Genomic DNA, 20,204 nt, shown 5'->3' on the forward strand with positions numbered 1-20,204 from the left:
TGGGCTGGAAACATAGAGCAAGCCCTGATATTCAATATTCTTTCCATGAAGATCTCACCATTGTCAATTTATACTGCATCCTTCTGGTTTCTTACTGTATTTTTAATCTGTGCAGCTGCTTACTGTTTGTTAGTGACCGTCTTTCCTCGCACAGTCAAACTGTGCCCTTCTTGTTTTGCCATGCAACTAGCCTCTTCCTTCTTTCAGTCCCTAAGCTATCTTTTGCTGCTCTGTTTCTCTGCTGAGACCTATAGAATTCCATGCAAATAAGACCCTACTGTGAGTGACTGACTAGGGAAGACCCTAGGGGAAGTGATGAAAACCTCATTGTACGAGTCATTTAAAATTAAACTGGATAAAGCACTGGGGAACAGTCTGAAGGGAACAATTGTGCATTGGCCAGAGGTAGCCCACAAGTGGCTCAGTAGTAGAACTGAGCCCAAACCGAAACTGGATCTGAACTTTCCTGCGCTTTGAAGTGTTGAAAATCCAGATCTAAAGGTAAACTTTGTGGCTTAACATTTGCTCTGGTCACCGGGGTGAAATTCTGGTCCCACTGACGTCAATGGCAAAACTTCCATTGACTTCACCAGGGCCAGGATTTTGCCTTAGGACTTGTCCTTCTTAGCATCTCAAATTCTTACTGGATTTGCTGGGTTTGTCATACTCACATCTGTGACATTTACCACCCCGATCTGTGGCTTGAATAGGTCGATCTTGAAGATCTTCTCCCAATAGGTGATGAGCTGCAGCAGGGGGGGAAAAAAAAGCTAAGACAAAGGTGTTTAAACAACCACTTCATATTAACACAGCCAGCTGGCTATTGAAGAACAAGCTATCCAGCAATCAGTCTAGTCCTGGAAATCAGAGATGGGGTCTCTTGTGTGGCAGTGTAAAATGCTAACCAGTGGGCTGTCCCAACAGCATCCATTTAATGGTGGAAACACCAGATCAGTTTCTTCTCCAGCACTGTCATGCAGATTTGACTTTGAGGTGGATCCTTGCTGGTTAGTTCCCAATTTGCCATGCTATGTCTCAAGTTCTCCCATATCTTCTCTTCTCTTCCTCTACATTCTGTGTGTTCTCTGGTAGGATGAGTACACACACACACACACACACACACACACACCAGCCAAGGAGGGAAATGATCCTCCGCCACTCACCAAAGGAAAGTCATCAGGGTCGATCCACACAATGCTAAGGTCAGGATTGTCGGTGTTCTCCTTGGCGACTTGCTTCAGAATCTCCAGGAACTCAAAGCCATCTGAAATGATATATGTGAACCTCCCAGTCTCTCAAACAAGCACCCCGACACACGCTCCTTGTTTTGTTGCAATGTCCAGGCTAAAGATGGCGTACAAGGCTCCTTTTTATTTAAAAAATTTCTAGCTAACCTCCATCCCTTATGATGATGGCTGCTACACGACAATGCTTTGCACTTCTCTAGCAGCCTTCCTCCAAGGATATCAAAATGAAGCGAGTGAAGGGTGGGGTTTTCACTAATGCCCGAGTGATTTAGGACCACAAATGCCATTGACTCGTGCTCCTAAATCACTAAGGCACTTTTGAAAATCTCATCCTAAGTGCTTCACCCAAGATCACACAACAAGTCAGTGGCAGAATTGGGACAAAAACCTAACGGTCCTGAATCCCATCCTCTGCTCACTCAGCCTGTGCAGTAGGACTCTAGGAACTACCATCCAAAACTAATTAATAGTTCATGCAGAATATTATTTTATCTCCAACAGCTGCCAGAGTCAAAAGCTTCTGAGGAAGATGTAAGCCCCTCACGAATCTCCTGTCTGTGCCATGCTGACCACACAGAGGGGTACATTTCTTCCTAACCCCAGCTGGTCACCAGTTTAAGCTCTGGAGCATGAGGATTGATATTCTTTGCAATTTAATCCTAACTGATATAATTGCTGAGGCTATTCTTATTCTCTGGCTAAAAGTTCACACAAGCATCCTGACTCCAGATCCCTGCAGGACCTGTCTCCCTTTTCCCAGTTTGCGTGTGGGGTTCTCGCTGCTTGATGGAGGCAGGCCCTGCTGAACTGGTCTGACAGGCTTGCCAACTGCCAGACTGCATTTGCTTTGGAAACTTTCTCATGCCAGGTAAGGTATGGTAACTGAACTGCAAAGCAACAGACACACCTTCCTTCTGGGCGACGCTTCCTCGTGGCTGCACTAGTGAAGGGGAGACAGACTTCCCTTTAGAATCAGCACAGATCCTGAGGTGCTCCATGCAGGGATTGGGATTGGTAAGGGATTGGGTGGGGAGAAGGTGTCTCCAAGATGTGGAGTCAGTTTAACAGAGTGTAAGATGGTGTAACTAACACACTCCGAGGCTGGGAGGGAGGATTCTTGCAGGAAAAGCAACTTGCAAGAAGGGATGACAAGGTGTAAGTCCTTGGGGCTGAGAAGAGGGCCTATGTGTGAGGCTCATACCAGGTAACCATAATGCAAGTCAAAGATGATCCTAGCTGATCTGATAGATTTCCAGCTAGGTGTGGGGAGAGACAGGAGTTATGTGGGGGTAAGGAAGGGCCTCCTACCCGGGTCGTCTTCTTCGGCGAAGGCCACAATGTGGATTCCATCCAGGTCATCCTCCTGTGAACAAGAAAACTGTTACTGGCTGGTCAGGAGAGAGGAGGAGAGGGCATTGAGAGGTGATGGGGCAGCTTGAGTGCGGGTTGCTGTTGGAGATGAGGTCTGAATTATGATGTGACATTAGAGGGTGGGGCTTACGTGGGTGGAGATGTGGAGGTGATAGGTGCCACAAGGAAGAGTTTGGCTGGAGTTGCTGTGGAGTAACGCACAGCATTGGATGGGATCTGCTGTGAAAGAGGAGGAGGAGGCCACCACGTCAAGGGTTAGGGCTGGAAGGGGGGAAGAGAAGGAGGAGGAAGAGAGCACTTTGCAAGGCTTGGACGCAGTTGCTAAGAGCGATAAGGATGGGCCTGCGGGCCTGGCAGTGGTGGAGAGGCATTGTTCCTGTAGAAGGCCTAGTGCCCCATGGCTTGCTGTGGAGAGCCAGGTGAGTACAGGAGCTTTCTACACTGGCTGGAGCCTGAACTCTCCAAAATGCTTCCCTGCTGCCAGTGTCAGTGTGCAGTGTCAGTGTGCCCTGCTGTCAGTGTGCAGGGTGATGGCCATGCCCCACCCCCACACAGACATGCCCCTTCTGGGCTGGTGCGTGATGCCAATAGCATCAGCTGGTGTTCCTCCTCTCCCAATAATGGAAGAAATGAAGTGGCTCAAATGAGTCTCTGTAAGGGGTGAAGAGCCCAAGGTTTTGGAGGGGGGTCACTGTGAGTAGTGAGGGGGCTCAGACGGGGCAGGTGAGAGGTGAAGGAGCTCAGATGGGGTGGGTGAGAGGTAAGGGGTTCAGATGGGTGACTTTGTGAGATCTGACAGACTTAGATGAGGCTGATGTGAGGGGCTTGGGTTATTTGCTCCATGAAAGCTGTGGGGGTGTGAGTAGGGCTTGGCTAATGACATTGGCAAAAGCCAATGTATTAGCCAGGCTGTTTATTGTGCACCTGCTATGAAAGTCGTCTCAGAATTATCCCACGGTAAAGCCTCGGTTTCTTCATCCTCTGCCGATGCCAGTTTCCATTTCAATTGATTTTAATGCAAGAAAAAATTCCCATCTAAATGCTAATTTCTTTTCCCCTTTGAGCCCAGAGGTGACAAAACCACTATCAAAAACTAAAAACAACAACAACAAAATAAAACAAGCTAAAAGATTAAGTGGAAAACATTATCTTTAAAAACAAGAGCGGGTGTCAGGCCTGTCCTAGCTTCTTTGGGGACTCCCATTTTCACAGGGACACTTAGGGCAGATTTGCTACAGAAATCAGACCACAAACAGATTGAGTAGCCTACAGTTTTGTTTTTCCTTTACATTTGCCAGCAAGATCATTGCACAACAGACTAAAAAAAAATCTACATCTCCTTAGACAAATGGAGCCAGATTCTGATCTCAGCTGCACTCGTGTAAACCTGGAGTAATTCCAGTGATGTCACTGTGACTATTCTGAATTTACACCTGGGTAACTCAGATCAGAATCGAGCTCCTCATCTCTTGTGCATAAAAATCTCCTTACCTTAATGGATGTAAACCCTGTATTTTAACACTGTGTTTATTAAGCAAACTTTCCACCACTGACAATCCATGCTTTTTTCAAGACTATATTATGACATATTTAATATTAAATCAAAATCACTATGGGTGAAATCCTGGTTCCATTGAAGTCAATGATAAAACAAAATGACCATTAACAACACTGGAGCCAGGACTTAACCCAGTATATCAAAACCATATTTAAAAAATAAATGAAAACCCTCGGTCCAACAAGACATAAAGCCTAAATGACTCAATCTTCAAGGTTTTGTTGCATCATTTCTTTCCTTATTGTCTCAAGGACTAATCCTGCAATCAGAGGCCCGAGGTGTCTCAAGTTGGGCAGCCAAGCAGACACTGTTGTAAATGTTGGTCCTGAGCTCTTTGGAGAAATAATTGTATCTTCTTCAATGTCTGCAAAGCACCATGAGTGGAAACACGATGAATGAATAATATTAAAGTGAATTTGTCGGAATGCAGGACACAATTGGAGCTCCTGACTGGCTTTCAGTGTCACACTCATGTTTATTAGAGCTGAGTCATTTGCAGCAAATAATTCGTTCTATGAATGTCCGATGAAGTGAGCTGTAGCTCATGAAAGCTTATGCTCAAATAAATTTGTTAGTCTCTAAGGTGCCACAAGTCCTCCTGTTCTTTTTGCGGATACAGACTAACACGGCTGCTACTCTGAAACCTGTCACTTTCCCCCAGTTCACAGAACACGGAATTCTTGCCTATGTTCTTATCTTCCTATGTTCTATTTCAAATTTCTGGTGAATTTCTTCAGAATCTTTTACCTGCAGTTCATTCAAACTGTACCTATTACAATCAATGTACAATTTCTTCTGTAACGCGTGACTAATCTAACTATTCCAGCCTGAATTTCAAATGGGATATTCTGTTGTAACATTCACAATTCATGCTGTGTAAGTTCCATAAGCCATCCAGAAACAACACTACGTGGCTGAGCTATCTAATTAACCCTGTGAACACTACAGGTGAATAGATGATTCCTTACCCAAGGACGTTGAATATGAGTATATTGTAGTCACCATTATAGACTCAATATTGTTACCTCTTGAACCAGCCAGAGTGATTACTTAACACTGAACTGAGAATATCTTCTCCTCTTCTGTACTCTAGAACCAGCTGTTCCAAGATGCAATTATTTAAGGTGCTGGGAAATTGCTTCTTTAAACCTTGACCCAGAGTGCCATTTGACCAGTTTATGCAAGCAGATGGATTGTTATAGTTATTATGTTTTGATTTTCCTCGGCACTGTGCATTCAACACCATTATCCCCGATTCTGGCCCTGGTTCAGCAGTCTAGCTCCAAACAGCAAAGCACTTAAGCATGTGATTTAACTTTACACACTGGAAGCTATGGATGAAGCTTTCCCTGCTGCATAATCACTCAATGTGCTTGTAAAGCTGCAGAGGCTTTGGGGGATAATGCTGCTGTCTAATCATCACAGCTTGGAGCTTTTCTGTAGCAATTCATGAGCCAGAGCAGATTTGTTTCTCATTCAAAGATTTCAAGGGACTAAAGACTTCCCTCCCTTGTGTGCTTACCCAGGTCTCAAACATGTCTTCTGGACGCAGCTTCCTCAGGGTGGCTCTGAAAAGAACAAAAGCACCTTCTCTTAGGATGCAGGCATGTTATTCATATTGCTGGTGTGAATGGAAAAAGCAATCATGAAGCAGGTACCTACCAGTGGGATTCACCTCTCTAGGCCCCTTCTGGGTGTGGACAGAGGGTCAAATTCTGCTCTCATTTCATAGATTCATAGATACCAAGGCCAGAAGGGACTGTTGTGACCATCTAGTCTGACCTCCTGTATAACACAGGCCATAGAACTGCCCCAAAATGATTCCCAGAGCAGATCTTTTAGAAAAACACCAATCTTGATTTAAAAATTGTCAGTGATGGAGATTCCACCATGACCCTTGGTGAATTGTTCCAATAGTTAATTACCCTCACTGTTAAAAAATTACGCCCTATTACCAGTCTGAATTTGTCTAGCTTCATTTTCCCTCCATTGGATCGTGCTATTCCCTTCTCTGCCAGATTGACGGGCCCATTATTAAATATTTGTTCCCCATGTAGATACTTAAAGTCTATGATCAAATCACCCCTTAACCTTCTCTTTGGTATCATCTGCAAACTTGATAAGTATACTCTTTATGCCATTGTCTAAATCATTGACGAAGACATTGAACAGAACTGGAACCAGAACTGATCCCTGCAGGACCCCACTCATTATGCCCTTCCATCATGACTGTGAACCGCTGATAACTACTCTCTGGGAATGGTTTTCCAAACAGTTATGCACCCACCTTATAGTAGCTCCATCTAGGTTGTATTTCCCTAGTTTGTTTATGAGAAGGACATGTGAGACAGTATCAAAAGCCTCACTAAAATCAAGCTATATAACATCTACTGCTTCCCCCACCCCATCCACAAGGCTTGTTACCCTTTCAAAGAAAGCTGTTAGGTTGGTTTGAAACAATTTGTTCTTGACAAATCCATGCTGACTGTTACTTATCACCTTATTATCTTCTAGGTGTTTGCAAACTGATTGCTTAATTATTTGCTCCATTATCTTTCCAGGTACTAACTGGTCTGTAATTCCCCAGGTTGTCCTTATTTCTCTTTTTATAGATGGGCACTATATTTGACCTTTTCCAATCCTCTGGAATCTCTCCTGTCTTCCATGACTTTTCAAAGATAATTGCTAATGGCTCAGATATCTCCTCAGTCAACTCCTTGAGTATTCTAGGATGCAGTTCACTAGGTCCTGCTGACCTGAAGACATCTAACTATGCCTGTTGCCTGCAGCACATGGATTCACTACAGACTCTCTCTGCTATTCCTTTCCTACTCTTCTTTTGGGGTTTGAATCTCCACATCCCTGTTTCCTAGCCCACTTTCTCCTTTCTCTCACTGCTGGGGTGAAATCACAGCAGCATGCTCTGGGGTGGTGGCAAAGTTGTGATTCACCAACTCCTCACCACAGGGTGGAGTGTGTACCTAGTGAAGACGTGCTGTGAGATGGAGGAAAGCCCTTGAAGAGTCATCATAGCACATGAGAGGGAGTGGTTGCTTCTATACATTTGACAACTTTCTACAGTGCCATGGCACCAATACAAAACAGTGATTCCAGGACCTGGCTAGTTCCCGAGTGGAGAACTCCCAACAACAAAATGTCTGAGGGACTTGTAGATGCTAGGTAGCAGGCACTAGTGTAACACACTCTTTCTGCATAAACATGTTGTCCTCCCACATGACCCCTCTATCCATTGCCACACTCCCTTTCTGAACTCTGTGCAACCTGCCTCTCTGTTACCAGTTGCTGACTTGACCACCGAGAAACGATCAAATGGCAGGTGGATTGGATAGAAGGAGAGGTGCATAGGAGTCGAGCAGAGAAATGGCAGGAACCTACAGAAGGCAGTAGCTGGGAGATGTAGGGAACCAGCAAAAAGGAGAAGAGGCCAGATTAGGGTACTTCTGAAGGGTTGAGAGATGGCAAACTGGGAGGAGTGAGAAAAGCATCTTCAGCTGGGAGGGGGTTGTACCTCATCTGTTGGCGAGGAAGTGATATACTCCTCATCAGAGTCAACTGCTGACTTAACCTCATGTTCCATACCGGCCTGGTCATTTCCATTTCCAGCTAAATGCACCTCCCAGTTTTGTCTTACGTAGCTATATGGCCCAGGTCCTGAAGCAGGATAGGAAGAGCTTGTCTGTTGTGAGGGGCTCAAAATGAGCTGCTAGGAACACGTCATTAGGAACTGAAGATTTTCTACATGACACAACAGGATCTTGATGGGCTGGATTTTCACAGATATATGATTTCATTAAACCTCTTCCCCCCCCCCCCCGCCCTTCCTATCCTGGGTGCAGATGGCATCAGTCATCCCCCACCTCCTGCCAAACCTGCCGTATCATCTTGCAATCTGTGAGGCTCAGAGATTTTCCTTTTCCTTTTCATTGCTGATGGTTAGCAGCAGATGGAGAACCTCAGGGCCTGGCATTTGTCTGAGTGTTTAATCAGCCTCCTGTTCCTGCTGTTTGATGGAAAGAACGTGTTGAAAAAGACAGGAAGAGCTGAGGTCAAAGTCTCCCACATCAGTCCAAGAACAGCAGGACACCGATGACGGGGATGAGCCTACCTGATGGACTGAAGCTCCCCTCAACATTCCCGAGGAAAGTGAAACCATCTCTGAGTTCTTTGCTTACACATCCAGGGGCAATTCCCTCCTGACTCTAAACTTCATAATGAGTTTAACCACATGTGCGTGAGCAAAAATCATCAATCTAATCCCATTTACGACCCATGAGACCTTTGGTGACCATGTTTTCCTTGAATCCTTTCTTGATCCTTGATAGCCTATTAAATTAATTTGGATACGTATAACTGCTGGGAAAAGCAATTTATATGTGCGGGGCGATGCCCTTTCTGAACTCCATTGCACTTTATGTTTAAAGGTGCATATTCACCTTGTCCCACAGGCAGGTGCATACATAGATTTAACCCCTGAGATGGGAATAACCTCATTAGTCATATACAGAATCTTGGGCTACCAGGTTTTTTTTTTCTTCCTGCCCCATCCCTAGTCAAATATAAAGCTGGTCTGATCCCAAAAAGTATGGAGCACCCACAATTTGCATTGACTTGAGTGGAAACTTTTCCAGACCAGGCCCAATATAACCACATATGAAGTAGCTTCCTTCATCAGCCAACTCAGAACAAGCACACCGTACAGTATTGTTCCTCTTATCCCACCTCAAAGAGTGCACTGTGGTCTTAGCGCGGTACACGTGCTGATGGGTCACTTCTAACATCAGGAGCAGAAGATAGTCAGGGGTGGGGTGGGGTTGGACTGCATTTAGTGCTGCCTTGACAGCCCTGGAGAATGAGGCCTTCTATTTCTCCACAAAGGAAGGAACTGCATGAGCAGTGCATGCTTTCCACACTCTGCTATCAGTATGTCTCAATCTGGACCTAGATCAGTGGTTCTCCACCTATTTACCATTGTGGGCTGCATAGGCAGCTCTCTATGTGTTGTGGGCCGCATCCACACAATATATATACTACCTATACATCTACATGGGCCACAGCTGTGTGCTGATTGGGCTGCAAGTGGCCCATGGGTTGCGGGTTGAGAACCATTGACCTAGAGGGACCACCTCTGGGAAGAAGAGGGGAGTTCAGTCTCCATTCAATCCTTAGCTCAGAATGCCTGGTTGTGAGGCACTGTAACCTGTACACTAGGAATTAGGCACAGTCTCACAAAATTAATGTCACATAGGCCACTGGACAGCTAACAGATGGTAGTAACCTTCACTTACTATTGAGATGGTCTGGGCTGGCACCAGCAACCATGAGGTGACAGGCTTCCTAGGCCAGTCCCAACTGCCTGAGCCAGCCAGTCCCTGAACAGCAGGCTATGTACCTTTTGTGCTCCTTCACAAACTCAACCAGCTCCTCTTCCGTGTAAGGCTTGTCGGGGACATGAACTGGCTCATCCATGAATGGCTCGTAGAAATCCACCTCATTCAGCTTCAGAGCTAGTTTCTTTGCAACCTGTGGCAATCACAGAAGTTACAAGTGAATAGGTCTGACATACCCACCTGAGTTAGCAAATGGCTTCCCCATTGCAGAGGAGTGGTGAGTATGATGTCCTCTGAGCATACCTTGTAGTGGGCATCTGTCGCACACATAGCTCAGTCTTTCCCTTGCCAATACTGCTTTCTACAGTAATGGCCTCAAACACTGTGTCAGAACTGGGCCCACACGTCTCGCCCTTTGGTTTTCAAATCCAAACCAGGATCTGCATCTGAATTGCAGCAATGGCCTTTTTCCTTATAATAGGGACAAATTAAAACCTGAAGTGTTCAAAACCCTGATCTGGAACCAAATTTTACATATGGGACCATCTCTAGATCTTAGAAGCACTATCGCAAGCTGTTGCATTTGCAGAGATGGGTACTGAATGGGTTTTTGATAAGCAGAATATTCTTTTGTGTTTTATAACCCTTTTCCCATCCACATGTCTCTAAGTGCTGTACACCCACCACTTTCTACAAACACCCACTGGGAGGCAGGTAATTTAATTATTACTACCTTCATTTTGCAGATGGAGACCTGCTGCACAGAGAGATGAAGACACTTGCCTAAATTTCATAGTGACTCATGCGCTGAGCTGCAAACAGAACACAGTAATCCTGACTCCCAGGTCTGTCTCTAGAGACTGCACTTCTCATTGCCAGCATGTGCATGGCCTGCCTATCCATGAGGAGGCAAAACTTCCATGTGCTTCTTGTCCTCTAGCTGATAAATGTTCCCCTTCTTGGGGTGGGCCTCTCCACAGTTGAGTCTGTTTTACCTGCCAACTTACGGTGTAATACTTACTGCACCTTCTTGTCTAATATTGCTCTCCATGTGTGAGGCTATTCACAGTTGCCCCAGAGTCCTGTATTACCCCTCGTCTGCCCCAGCCCATTAACTTGCTTCCCCTTTCAGCCCTTGTCCCTTTCCAAGCCTATTGCCTTCTGTCCCCGTCCCTCCTTCAGTCTCCACTCTGCGCCCATCTCGCTTCATCCCCTGTTCTGCTAGCCTGCCCCTGTACCACAACCTGTCCCTGCTAGAGAGGCACCGGGTCAGGAGTGATCCCACTCACCCACCTTCTGCTCCCTGCTACCAATGGATCCTCACTGGCTGGGAGAGGAGGAGGAGAGACAGTCTCCCTGTCCTCAGTGACAGCCTCACAGCTGACCCCATTTAGTAGGAGGAGTCATTGCATGGGAAATGCCATTTGGTCCCTGCAGCCCTGCTGAACCGGGAAGATCATTCCAGCAGGGCTAAGGAAATGCATGACAGAGTGGGAGGGCCAGAGACATGTGTCATGTCCAATGTATGACACTTGGAAGTGCTGAACAGAGGGAAAGGGGTGAGTGGCTGCAAAGCCCCCACATTTACTGCCCCTATCACCCCAGGATACTGCTGTGTGCATGTCTGGAGTAGAAATTACTGGAGAATCAGGATGGTCTACTTTTTTCACATGCACTAGAATTAACCACCAAATTATAGCTAAAGTGTTCACTTTACACACGCAACCCAGAATCAATCCCCCCCTCCCCAGTGAGCAGGTTACACTTGTTTTATACACTCATCGAATGCCAAATTGGTTCAAACTACATGACGTCACCGCTGTTTTCTGACTAATTTCCACCTGATGTATAATGTACACTGCTGAATTTAGGCCAGAGACTTCTAGCAGAATTGTCTCTTTGGGACAAATTCATCCCTGATCTAACCCCACTGAAGCCAACAGTCTCTGGAACCTGCTTTGTGTTTAGACAATGACCTAGATCAGAGCGGTCACTGCTTTGTTTGGCTGGGGATAGAAGCCCCTCTTGATTTCCAGTAAGAAGAGAATTTTCTTTGCCAAGGCAGAGTAATGCATCAGGACTCAGGATGAAATTTAGAGTCAGATTCTCAAAACCCTGACTGAAAACTCCCGATCTGCTGAGCTTTGGGAAAGTCCTGATCTTAACTTCACTGATTTCAGTCATTGTTAGCCTAATCCTGAACTCTAAGTTGAATGCACTTTGGCTGTGCAGAAAGGAGACTGTGAGCTCTCAGGAGGGTGTTTCCGGATGCTTACCCCTTTGTCAAAGGTGGCAAAGAATTTGATGGATGGTTGGAAGTGTTCTGCTGCTTCTTCAAATGCCTTGTAATCTGAAAGGAGAAAAGACAGAAAAGAGTGTTAAAGAAGAGATCCCAAAGGTATCTGACCCAACTGTGCTCTACACAAACCCAGTGGAACTTGTCAGTCAGGAACCTGAGGACTCAAGCTAATATGTAGCAGGGAAGGGAGGACGTTTTTGTAGCTAAGGAATAGGCCTTGAGGTCAGGAAACTGGGGTCTATTCCTGGCTCAGCTGCTGTGTGGCCTTACCCAAGTCAATTGACCGCTCTGTGCCTCAGTTTCTCCATCAATAAAATTGGGATAATGGTGCTTACCCACCCCTCAGGAAGGTTGTGAAGTTAAGGTCATTGCTGTTTGTGAAGCATTTTGAGATCCTTGGGTAGAACATTGCAGATAATAACAGTACTGAGCCTTTTTCATCTTTATTGGACTTACCAAGAAGAATTATTTAGTGCTGATTTATAGTTTGTATAAATGTTTGCAGGTTCCCAAGGTATCTTTGTAGAAGGGTAGCCCATGGAAACTACAGATCCCAGAAGGCAATGCTGCCATGCAAATACTTTTCCAAGCAGCCCTACTGGGCAAGGTAAATTTCTGGTCCCAACTCCTACCCATGACAAGCGTGCCCGCAGCCACCCTCCCACACACAAAGCTGCAGCTCGGTCTGAGAAATGTACCATCAGCTGGAAAGTCCTGTTCAGCTGAACTAGTGTTAATGATTTCAGTGAGTTCCTGGATGACCGTACAAGCTCCCTTAGCTCTCACTGTGGGGGGGAGGAGAGGGTGAGTTTCCTCTATGACTGCTGATATCAGCTCCCTGGCTGGAGTCAAGAGTAGCTTCTCACTAAAGTATAAGCATTGCACAGATAGGTGCTTTGTTTTGGAGGGTTTGCATCATCCTCTGAAACATCCGCCGTGGACCATTATTAGAGACAGGATACAGGACTAGCTGGATGACTTGTGGCAGGGAGATAGGAAACCAGAGTAGATGGGCCAATGGTTTGTTCCAGAACAGCAGCACCTACCACCCTACAGTGGGATTAGGATCTGAACACCTATACTTTTGCTATACAGTTTTTTGCTGTTTTATTTAACATGTGAATAAGCTCAAATGAAAAGAGCAGATAGAAATTTCCAGGTGCTCTCAGCCCACCTCCACCTGTTGGCAGAGATTTTGACCCTCTGTGGCACACCCTCCCCTCTTAAGATCCCTGATCAGGAATCCCCCACCTTGTTCCTAAAGCCCATCCAGACTAGAGCAAGGAACAGGTCAATCTCACGTTCAGAGTCTTCTCCTTTGAAGTAGCCAATGAGTTTGATCTCATCCTCAATGCGGTCGAAGGCCTGTAGCTCCAGCTTGCTGTTGATGATTTCCACGGGGTCCTCCAGCAACTGCCACGACAAATGTATTTGATAAGCAATCCTATGTTTGCAGCACCAGCCTCCTACAGGCTACTTTTACAGAGGGCCTAAAGGGGAGGTCTTAGCTTGCTTCCCTGCTGCCAGAACCTTACCCAACCCCCATGGCAGGTTCCCAACCCAGCACTGAGGCAAGGAACCCAAGAGTTGAGTTGGCTGAGAGCACCCTCAAAGAGAGCTGTCAGTAAAGAAGTCTGGACCAAGGAAGTGAATGGTTGACAGACAAGAGGTGGACAGGGAGAATTTGGGACCTGGATGGGACATCTCCAGGGGGTTTGTATGAGGGTAGGATAGCTGGGTGAGGAATAGGTCTGCTGTGGGAAGACAGAAGGAGCAATCAGCAGCCCAAAGGATCACAGAGAACCTGGTGGGGTGGGGGAATGAGGGTTAGGAAGCACGATGGTGGGTGTCTTGTGTTGTGGGGGAGCAGGGGGGATGAGTGATCAGCAGCTGAGAGAGGCTGGAGGGGTGGTTGGGAGAGTAGCTGTTGATGAGGTTGAGTGTTGACACTTAAGATAGGCCAAGAAAGATGTTAAGGTTTGCCTGGGAGCAACACTCCCATAGTGCTTTGCAGTTAAGATAACGATATCTAACAAAGATTGGAATTTTACTGTGCAGTAACCTAACCCTTCGCTTATTTTGAATGCTATTTTTAAGATCTATTCTTACAGTATGCTGGCTGCAAGATGTGTAACGGATGAAATGATCCAAAAAAGGGCATATTCACTGAACAGCCACTAGGTGATAAGACAGTTGGAGAGTTGCAATGGAACAGGGAACCTTGGAAATAAGGTAAGGAGATGTATGTACCAGAAGGAGGAATTAGATAAAGACCAGAATGATACACAATAAGGATAACAAGGGTGTGATTGTTTAGAGGGTAAGTAAGATCACTGGCAGGCTGGATGCCAGCTGTTAGAAAGTACAGGGAAGGTCTTCCACGGTTATTGGTAATTGTATGCCTCCCTGTGTATATACTGTCCTTCTTAAATGTTTGATTAATAAATACAATCAAAACTGACTTATCAGAGGTCTGTTATTATTAAACTAATCTGAACTGGAGAGAACGCTTCTCACTAAATATATAATCACAGTTAAAATTCCTACCAATTATTGGTTATTGATTATTAATAAACTATTGATTATTGATTATCAGCATGAGGTTATTTGAGTTCCTTTAGTGCAAATGGTTGAGGTTAAAGGGGGAAGACACTGTAAACAAATGAATGATGCTGGGTGACAATGTAATTTTCAAAGGCCAGTCAGAGTTAGGCCCAATGCTACCAGGGACTTCTGGAAAGTTTGGATCTGGATCTGAATTTTATGGCTGACCCTATCTGTAAAGTGGGTTATATCAAACCTGGAGATCCAGACACCTCAGAACTTGGGGGAAGGAGGGGTTCCAGACCTGTCTGCAGCTCAAACCCAAGTCTAATGCAGATCTCAGCCTTTGATTTCTTAAGCTGCCACAGACAAGGAAAGGATTGGTCTGATGGCCGTCTCAGTGACACTGGTGTAAATCAGAAGTGACTGCACTGGAACCAATGGAGATAGACCAGTATAAAACCTGTATGAGGGAGAATTGGGCCCATTTTCTTTAGGGACAATTCTGCTCACACACTAAATATTTTCTGTCATTCTTGTCCCTTGTTTGTTTAGGATTTTCTTTATTATAAGGCACCTGTTAAAAGAAGAGAAGATCTTTGTTCGCTTTCTTTTGTCACTGCTATGTTTTATATGCACATGTCAAAATACAGCAAACAAAACATCACACCAAGCGACTTGTGCTGCATAATAAATGACACTTGGGTGTACATCATGTGTGTCTGCTACCTCCTACTAGAAACTAGATGGAAAGCCAGAACAGCGCCAGTGTTTGTTACTATAGTGCCCTCTAGTGGATGGCCGACAGAGGATATGAACCCTATAACAGCAATTGATAGTTCGTTGCCACAGAATCATTATCACACCAAAGCAGAGACCCTATCCCTACCCTGAGCCCAGCCCTGAAGCAATTTCAGAAGTAGCATCCTTCTGGTGGGAAGCCAATATGCAGCATTGTTCCCTGCAAGTCTGTACTGACCCAGTAACCCAGCACAATACTGACAGATGTGCCATCCTTCAGATGAGAAGCTGAGGACAAGTGGCATACACATATTGTGGGCCTTGTCTTGTCTTACTTACACTAGTGTAAATTAAAAGTAGCGTCACTATCATCCATGCAGTAAGCTGTTATAAACCACACCCTGCACCATATCTCTTGCCACCAATTTCTGGTCTCCTCTAACTTACGCTGGTTTTAGGCAGAGATGGAGTTTTTCCTGCTATTCCAGAAAACTAGCTGCCAGCCCCCATTACAGATTTATCTTTAAACAGGTGGGGATAAACAGCTGGATTTGACAGCATTTCATGAGAAAATGAGTGGCCTAGTGGTTACAGCAATATATGAGGGGACTGGAGATATGGGTTGCTGATGAGCTCAGGGCTGCCATGTCATCTCTCAGTGTCCCAATCTGCAAAATGTAGATAGTAATAATCACAAGCCCTGATAAAGGCCTTGGAGCTCTTCAGATTGAAGGAGCTACATAGAGCAGGACCACATTTTTTCTCTAGAGCAAAGATCTTGTTTCCAAGCTGATGTCCCTCCTTGTAATAAAGAATAAGGGTAGAGAAATAGAGAGCATCTGTCAGACCAGTAGCATAATTTCTGTGTTTTCAGCAGGCACGAGTACCTCTTTGTGCACTGGCAGAAATAGACAACATAACCTGATAGGTCCAAGTTCTACCGACCATATTCTCCTCTCACTTACACTGGTGCAATTTCATTGTTTTCATATGTCTGATCATGTCTAGGGACGGACAAACTGGTCAGCAAATAATTTAATCACGGAGCTATTTTTAGTACATTACCTATGAACACACTTGGATTATAACTAATTTGTTCTTTCTTCTAAATCAATGATCACTTTATTCAAATGTATTCCCATTTGCTAGTTATTCACTCTTTGTGGTGTGTGACCGGTCACCTAAATCACATGGCATTGTTTCTTGCTCCCTGATTGGATGACTGAACATCTTATAAGCGGGAGGAGGAAAATCAAAGAGATTCCATGATGGCCATGTGAACACTTTGGGTGTCAGCCTTGGTGGGGAGTATTCATGAAGTTTTCAAACAAGAAAATCATATGTATGCATGTTCGCAGAAAACAGACAAGAAGGGGTTCCAAATAGGACTGAAGCTCATTTGTGGCGAATATTTGCAAAAACATTTTGGAAGTATTTGCCCAGTTCTGATCTTATCTGTGCTTACGTCCAGGAGGAATTCAACCAAGACATCTGCAGCCAGTTCCCCGTCAAATTCAATCATGCGCTCCTCCTTGAAGACATAGAGGCTTCCTTCTTCATCCAAACCTGGAAGAAGGGGATGAAGAGACACAACATAGTCAGTATGCTACAGAAAGGGTTAATTGTGCATTCTGGGAAAATATGGTTAGCAGCCCAGCTGCGTGTGCCCACTTGTCAGTGAAAGTTCCCTGTGGGAAACAAATCTGATCTATCCGCTGAGAGACGTCACAACTAGGGACAGGCTGGATCTGGAACCCTGGATCAGTTTTCTCTCAAACTTTGAGAAAGTTCAGTTTCTGCTTCAGATGTGAGCTTCATGACTTGGGCCTCTTTCCCTTTAAACTGCAAGAATTTTGCTAAGCAAATAATAAAAATAAATAATCTTGGGCTCTAACTGGCATTCCAAAACCAAACACCTCAGAACTTTCAGAAAATTGGTTTGGATTCAGATCTGGGATCTAGACTTCACTGTTGTGCCTGGATCCCTAGAGATGGTTGTGCCAAGTCTGTATAAAATAAGAACTGACCAATAAGCCAAAGTGAGTCTCAAACTCTCTAAGACTCACCTAGGTCTAGCATATGTTTGTGTGGCACCATGTATATAGATGGATTCCAGAGTGCTTCACAGACTAGATATAAAGATATCACCCACCCCTGAAATGCAGCAACTCCTGGGGTGGAACGCAGCAACCTTACACCTCTATAGTAGGTCATCAGTTTGAATCCATTTTAGGGAAGGCAATGTTTCACAACTAGAGAGGCAAGCCCCTGTAGAGGTTATCACAACTAGTCTAGGGGGCAGAGGACAGAGGAGAACACTGGAGATGGAGAAAGTAGTATGACTCCAGATCTACCATTCCCAATGTAAATATGCTCCCACAACCACAAAATAATGCAATGACTGGCTTCTTGAGAGCTAGTCCCGTTCCCTCTCCTCCCATAGGAGCCCCTATTGTAGAGAACCACAGGAGTGCTCACTTGTATAGAGCTGCAGGCTCAAGAAGCAGGCTACAGAACCAAGCTATTCTCCTCTGCTCTTGTGGCATTCAACTGAGCTGCAACCTGTCACCAGCAAATGCTCCTATCCGAAGAAGTTTGTAGCCTCCTGCTAAGTGGGGTGCAGGAAGGAGAGCCACAAAAAACACCACCATGCTCAGAGTAAGAGAAAAAAGAGTTTGAAAAGAAAGAACAGGAGAGAGAAAATGGACAGAAAAAAAAAAGATCCAGTAACAGTGCCTGAGCATAGTCATAAGGGGATAGGTGCCCATATTCTGAGGGGTGGGGGGAAGGGGAGAGAATCTTCCAGGAAGAGCTTGGGATGTGTTAGGGGACTGGATGATTTCCTGGGGATTGGTGATGTACTACAGAAAGTTTCAGCTCTACATCACTGCTTCAAATCTATGCCACTATGACATACCAGGGTATAGTCCAGAGCAGTGGGGGGCTGTCACCCCTGCCCTGCAACCTTGGGTGCCTTACAATGCCTTGCTGAGGTAGCTCCCACCTGGGCTGCTCACAAACAGCCTTCCACATGCAAGCCACACCCTGGATCTCATCAGCCTGGATTAAACTGCAGGGTGACCACAACACACCCCAGTCCTGCACTTCCTCCCAGAAATGAATGGTCTGTACTGCCCAGCCCTCTCCTGGACAGTACAAATATATTAAGTCCATTAGTTCTTTAAGGGAATTGGAGGGTTGTTTCCTTCTGACAACACTCTGATGGCCTCTGTTAAATGAATTGTGAGTCTCCATCCAGCCATCACAAATAGCAAAGCCTGGCTTCTTTGTTGGCAGTCTCCACGAGGAAGCTAAATGGGGGAAAGGACCATGGATCCTGAACTCTCCTCTGGCCCTTACACAGTGAATGATTCCCTTAGAGCTGGGTGGGGCAGCATGCACGTGGAAAGCTGTCACTACCATTCTGTCCTGTGGATAATCAGTTGGCTGCCCTCTCCAGGGCTGACAGTCTGGTGCCTTTCCGATGTGCTCTGGGCATGTTTTCAGAGACTTTAGCGATAACACTTACCCAGCTTTTTGGCTAGTTTTGCATCTTTCTTGGAATCCACAAACCCAAAGCCGAAACCTTTCGTTTCCAGGACCTGGGCAGCCAGCTGTAGGAGAACCCAGACATGAACATAAATGCCATGAACATAGGCCACCCAAATACCCCAAGAGAACCTACTTCAATACCAAAATAACCTCCCCTCTGACCGCACACCCCTAGTTGTCACCTATCACCCCACACTGGAACCCATGCGGGGTATCATCAAACAATTACAACCCAAATTATGACCCCATCCTGAAAGAAATCTTTCCTGAACCCCCTCTTCTGGCCTTCAAACAACCCCCCAATCTCGCCAAGCTCATCATCAGAAGCAAGCTACCCACACACCAGAGCACACTAATTCAAAGCAGCACCAGACCCTGCCAGAACAACAGATGCAAAACCTGCAGGCATATCCCCACTGAGTCTGCTACAATGATCAACACTCCCCACAACTCACCTTTCAGGCTCCAAAGGTCCTACACAGGTGGTTTACCTCATCCGGTGCACTAAATTTATGGTGACCCAGATATCCCAATTTTATAGGGACAGTCCTGATATTCAGGGCTTTGTCTTATATGGGTGCCTATTACTCCCACACCTCCTGCCCCCGATTTTTCACCCTTGCCATCTGGTCATGCTAACTAAATGCCCACTACGCTCTTGATGAACTCACACAGGAAAATGCTAAAAGACAAAAACACCCTATCATGTGTGGGTGAGCTCTCTGTGTCTGACCTCTCAGGCCTCATCCTCACAGGAAACCTGCACAACACCTTCAAAAGACGAGCCTGGGAGCTTCAATTCATAACTCTGCTGGACACTAAAAATCATGGTCTCAATAAAGACACTGGATTTATGGCTCATTACAACAATCTGTAACCCACTAACGCCCCCTTTTTGTCCTATGACTACAGGACACTTCACCTGGAATGGTCCCTTAGAATCAGTGATGAGCTGCCAAAATCTTAACAATGGGTTCCCTCCTCACCCCACAAGGGGGTTGTTGCCCACCACCGCCCCCCGGGACTCCTGCCCCATCCAACCCCCCTGCGTTCCTTGACGCCTCCCCGCCCAGGACCCCTGCCCCATCCACCCTGCTCCCCTGTCCCCTGATTGCCCCCAGAACCGGGCAGGAGGGTCTCGTGGGCCACCGTAGTGGGTGCCCACCCCACTCCTAAGAGCCAGAGGCACCTGCCAGGGGACGAGGTGGGGAGTCCCGGAGGTGCTTACCTGGGGCAGCTCCCAGGAAGCATCCGGCAGGTCCCTCTGGCTCCTAGGGGTGGGGGAGTGTAGCTGGGGGGGAGAAGGGGGAGCGGCCGCTCCCCCACTGATCACATCAAAAGTGGCGTCTTAGGGGCCGACTCCCTGGGGTCCCCCTTTCCATGGGGGATGCATGCAAATTTGGTGGGTGCAGAGCACCCACCAGAAGATCCCTGCCCTGCGCCCTGCCCCAGCTTACCTCACCTCTGCTCCGCTTCCTCCCCTGAACGCACCGTCCCGCTCTGCTTCTCCACGCCCCCTCCACCTGCCGGCTTCCCGCGAATCA

The 20,204-nt window shown here is 46.1% G+C and overlaps 1 protein-coding gene across 1 annotated transcript in view; it reads right to left on the bottom strand.

Annotated features, from left to right (window-relative positions):
• CASQ2 (calsequestrin 2) overlaps positions 1-20,204 on the bottom strand; it is a 45,543-nt gene that overhangs the window by 3,688 nt on the left and 21,651 nt on the right. The window contains exons 2-10 of the mRNA XM_077807335.1: positions 18,638-18,722; positions 16,574-16,674; positions 13,125-13,236; positions 11,801-11,874; positions 9,587-9,717; positions 5,699-5,744; positions 2,556-2,610; positions 1,164-1,264; positions 672-746 (exon numbers count right to left, since the gene is read on the bottom strand). Of these exons, the coding sequence (XP_077663461.1) occupies positions 672-746; positions 1,164-1,264; positions 2,556-2,610; positions 5,699-5,744; positions 9,587-9,717; positions 11,801-11,874; positions 13,125-13,236; positions 16,574-16,674; positions 18,638-18,722 (780 nt within the window). The remainder of the gene's footprint in view (positions 1-671; positions 747-1,163; positions 1,265-2,555; positions 2,611-5,698; positions 5,745-9,586; positions 9,718-11,800; positions 11,875-13,124; positions 13,237-16,573; positions 16,675-18,637; positions 18,723-20,204) is intronic.

Source organism: Eretmochelys imbricata, chromosome 1 (genome assembly GCF_965152235.1).
Source record: "Eretmochelys imbricata isolate rEreImb1 chromosome 1, rEreImb1.hap1, whole genome shotgun sequence".
In the NCBI taxonomy this organism is placed as follows: Eukaryota; Metazoa; Chordata; order Testudines; family Cheloniidae; genus Eretmochelys; species Eretmochelys imbricata.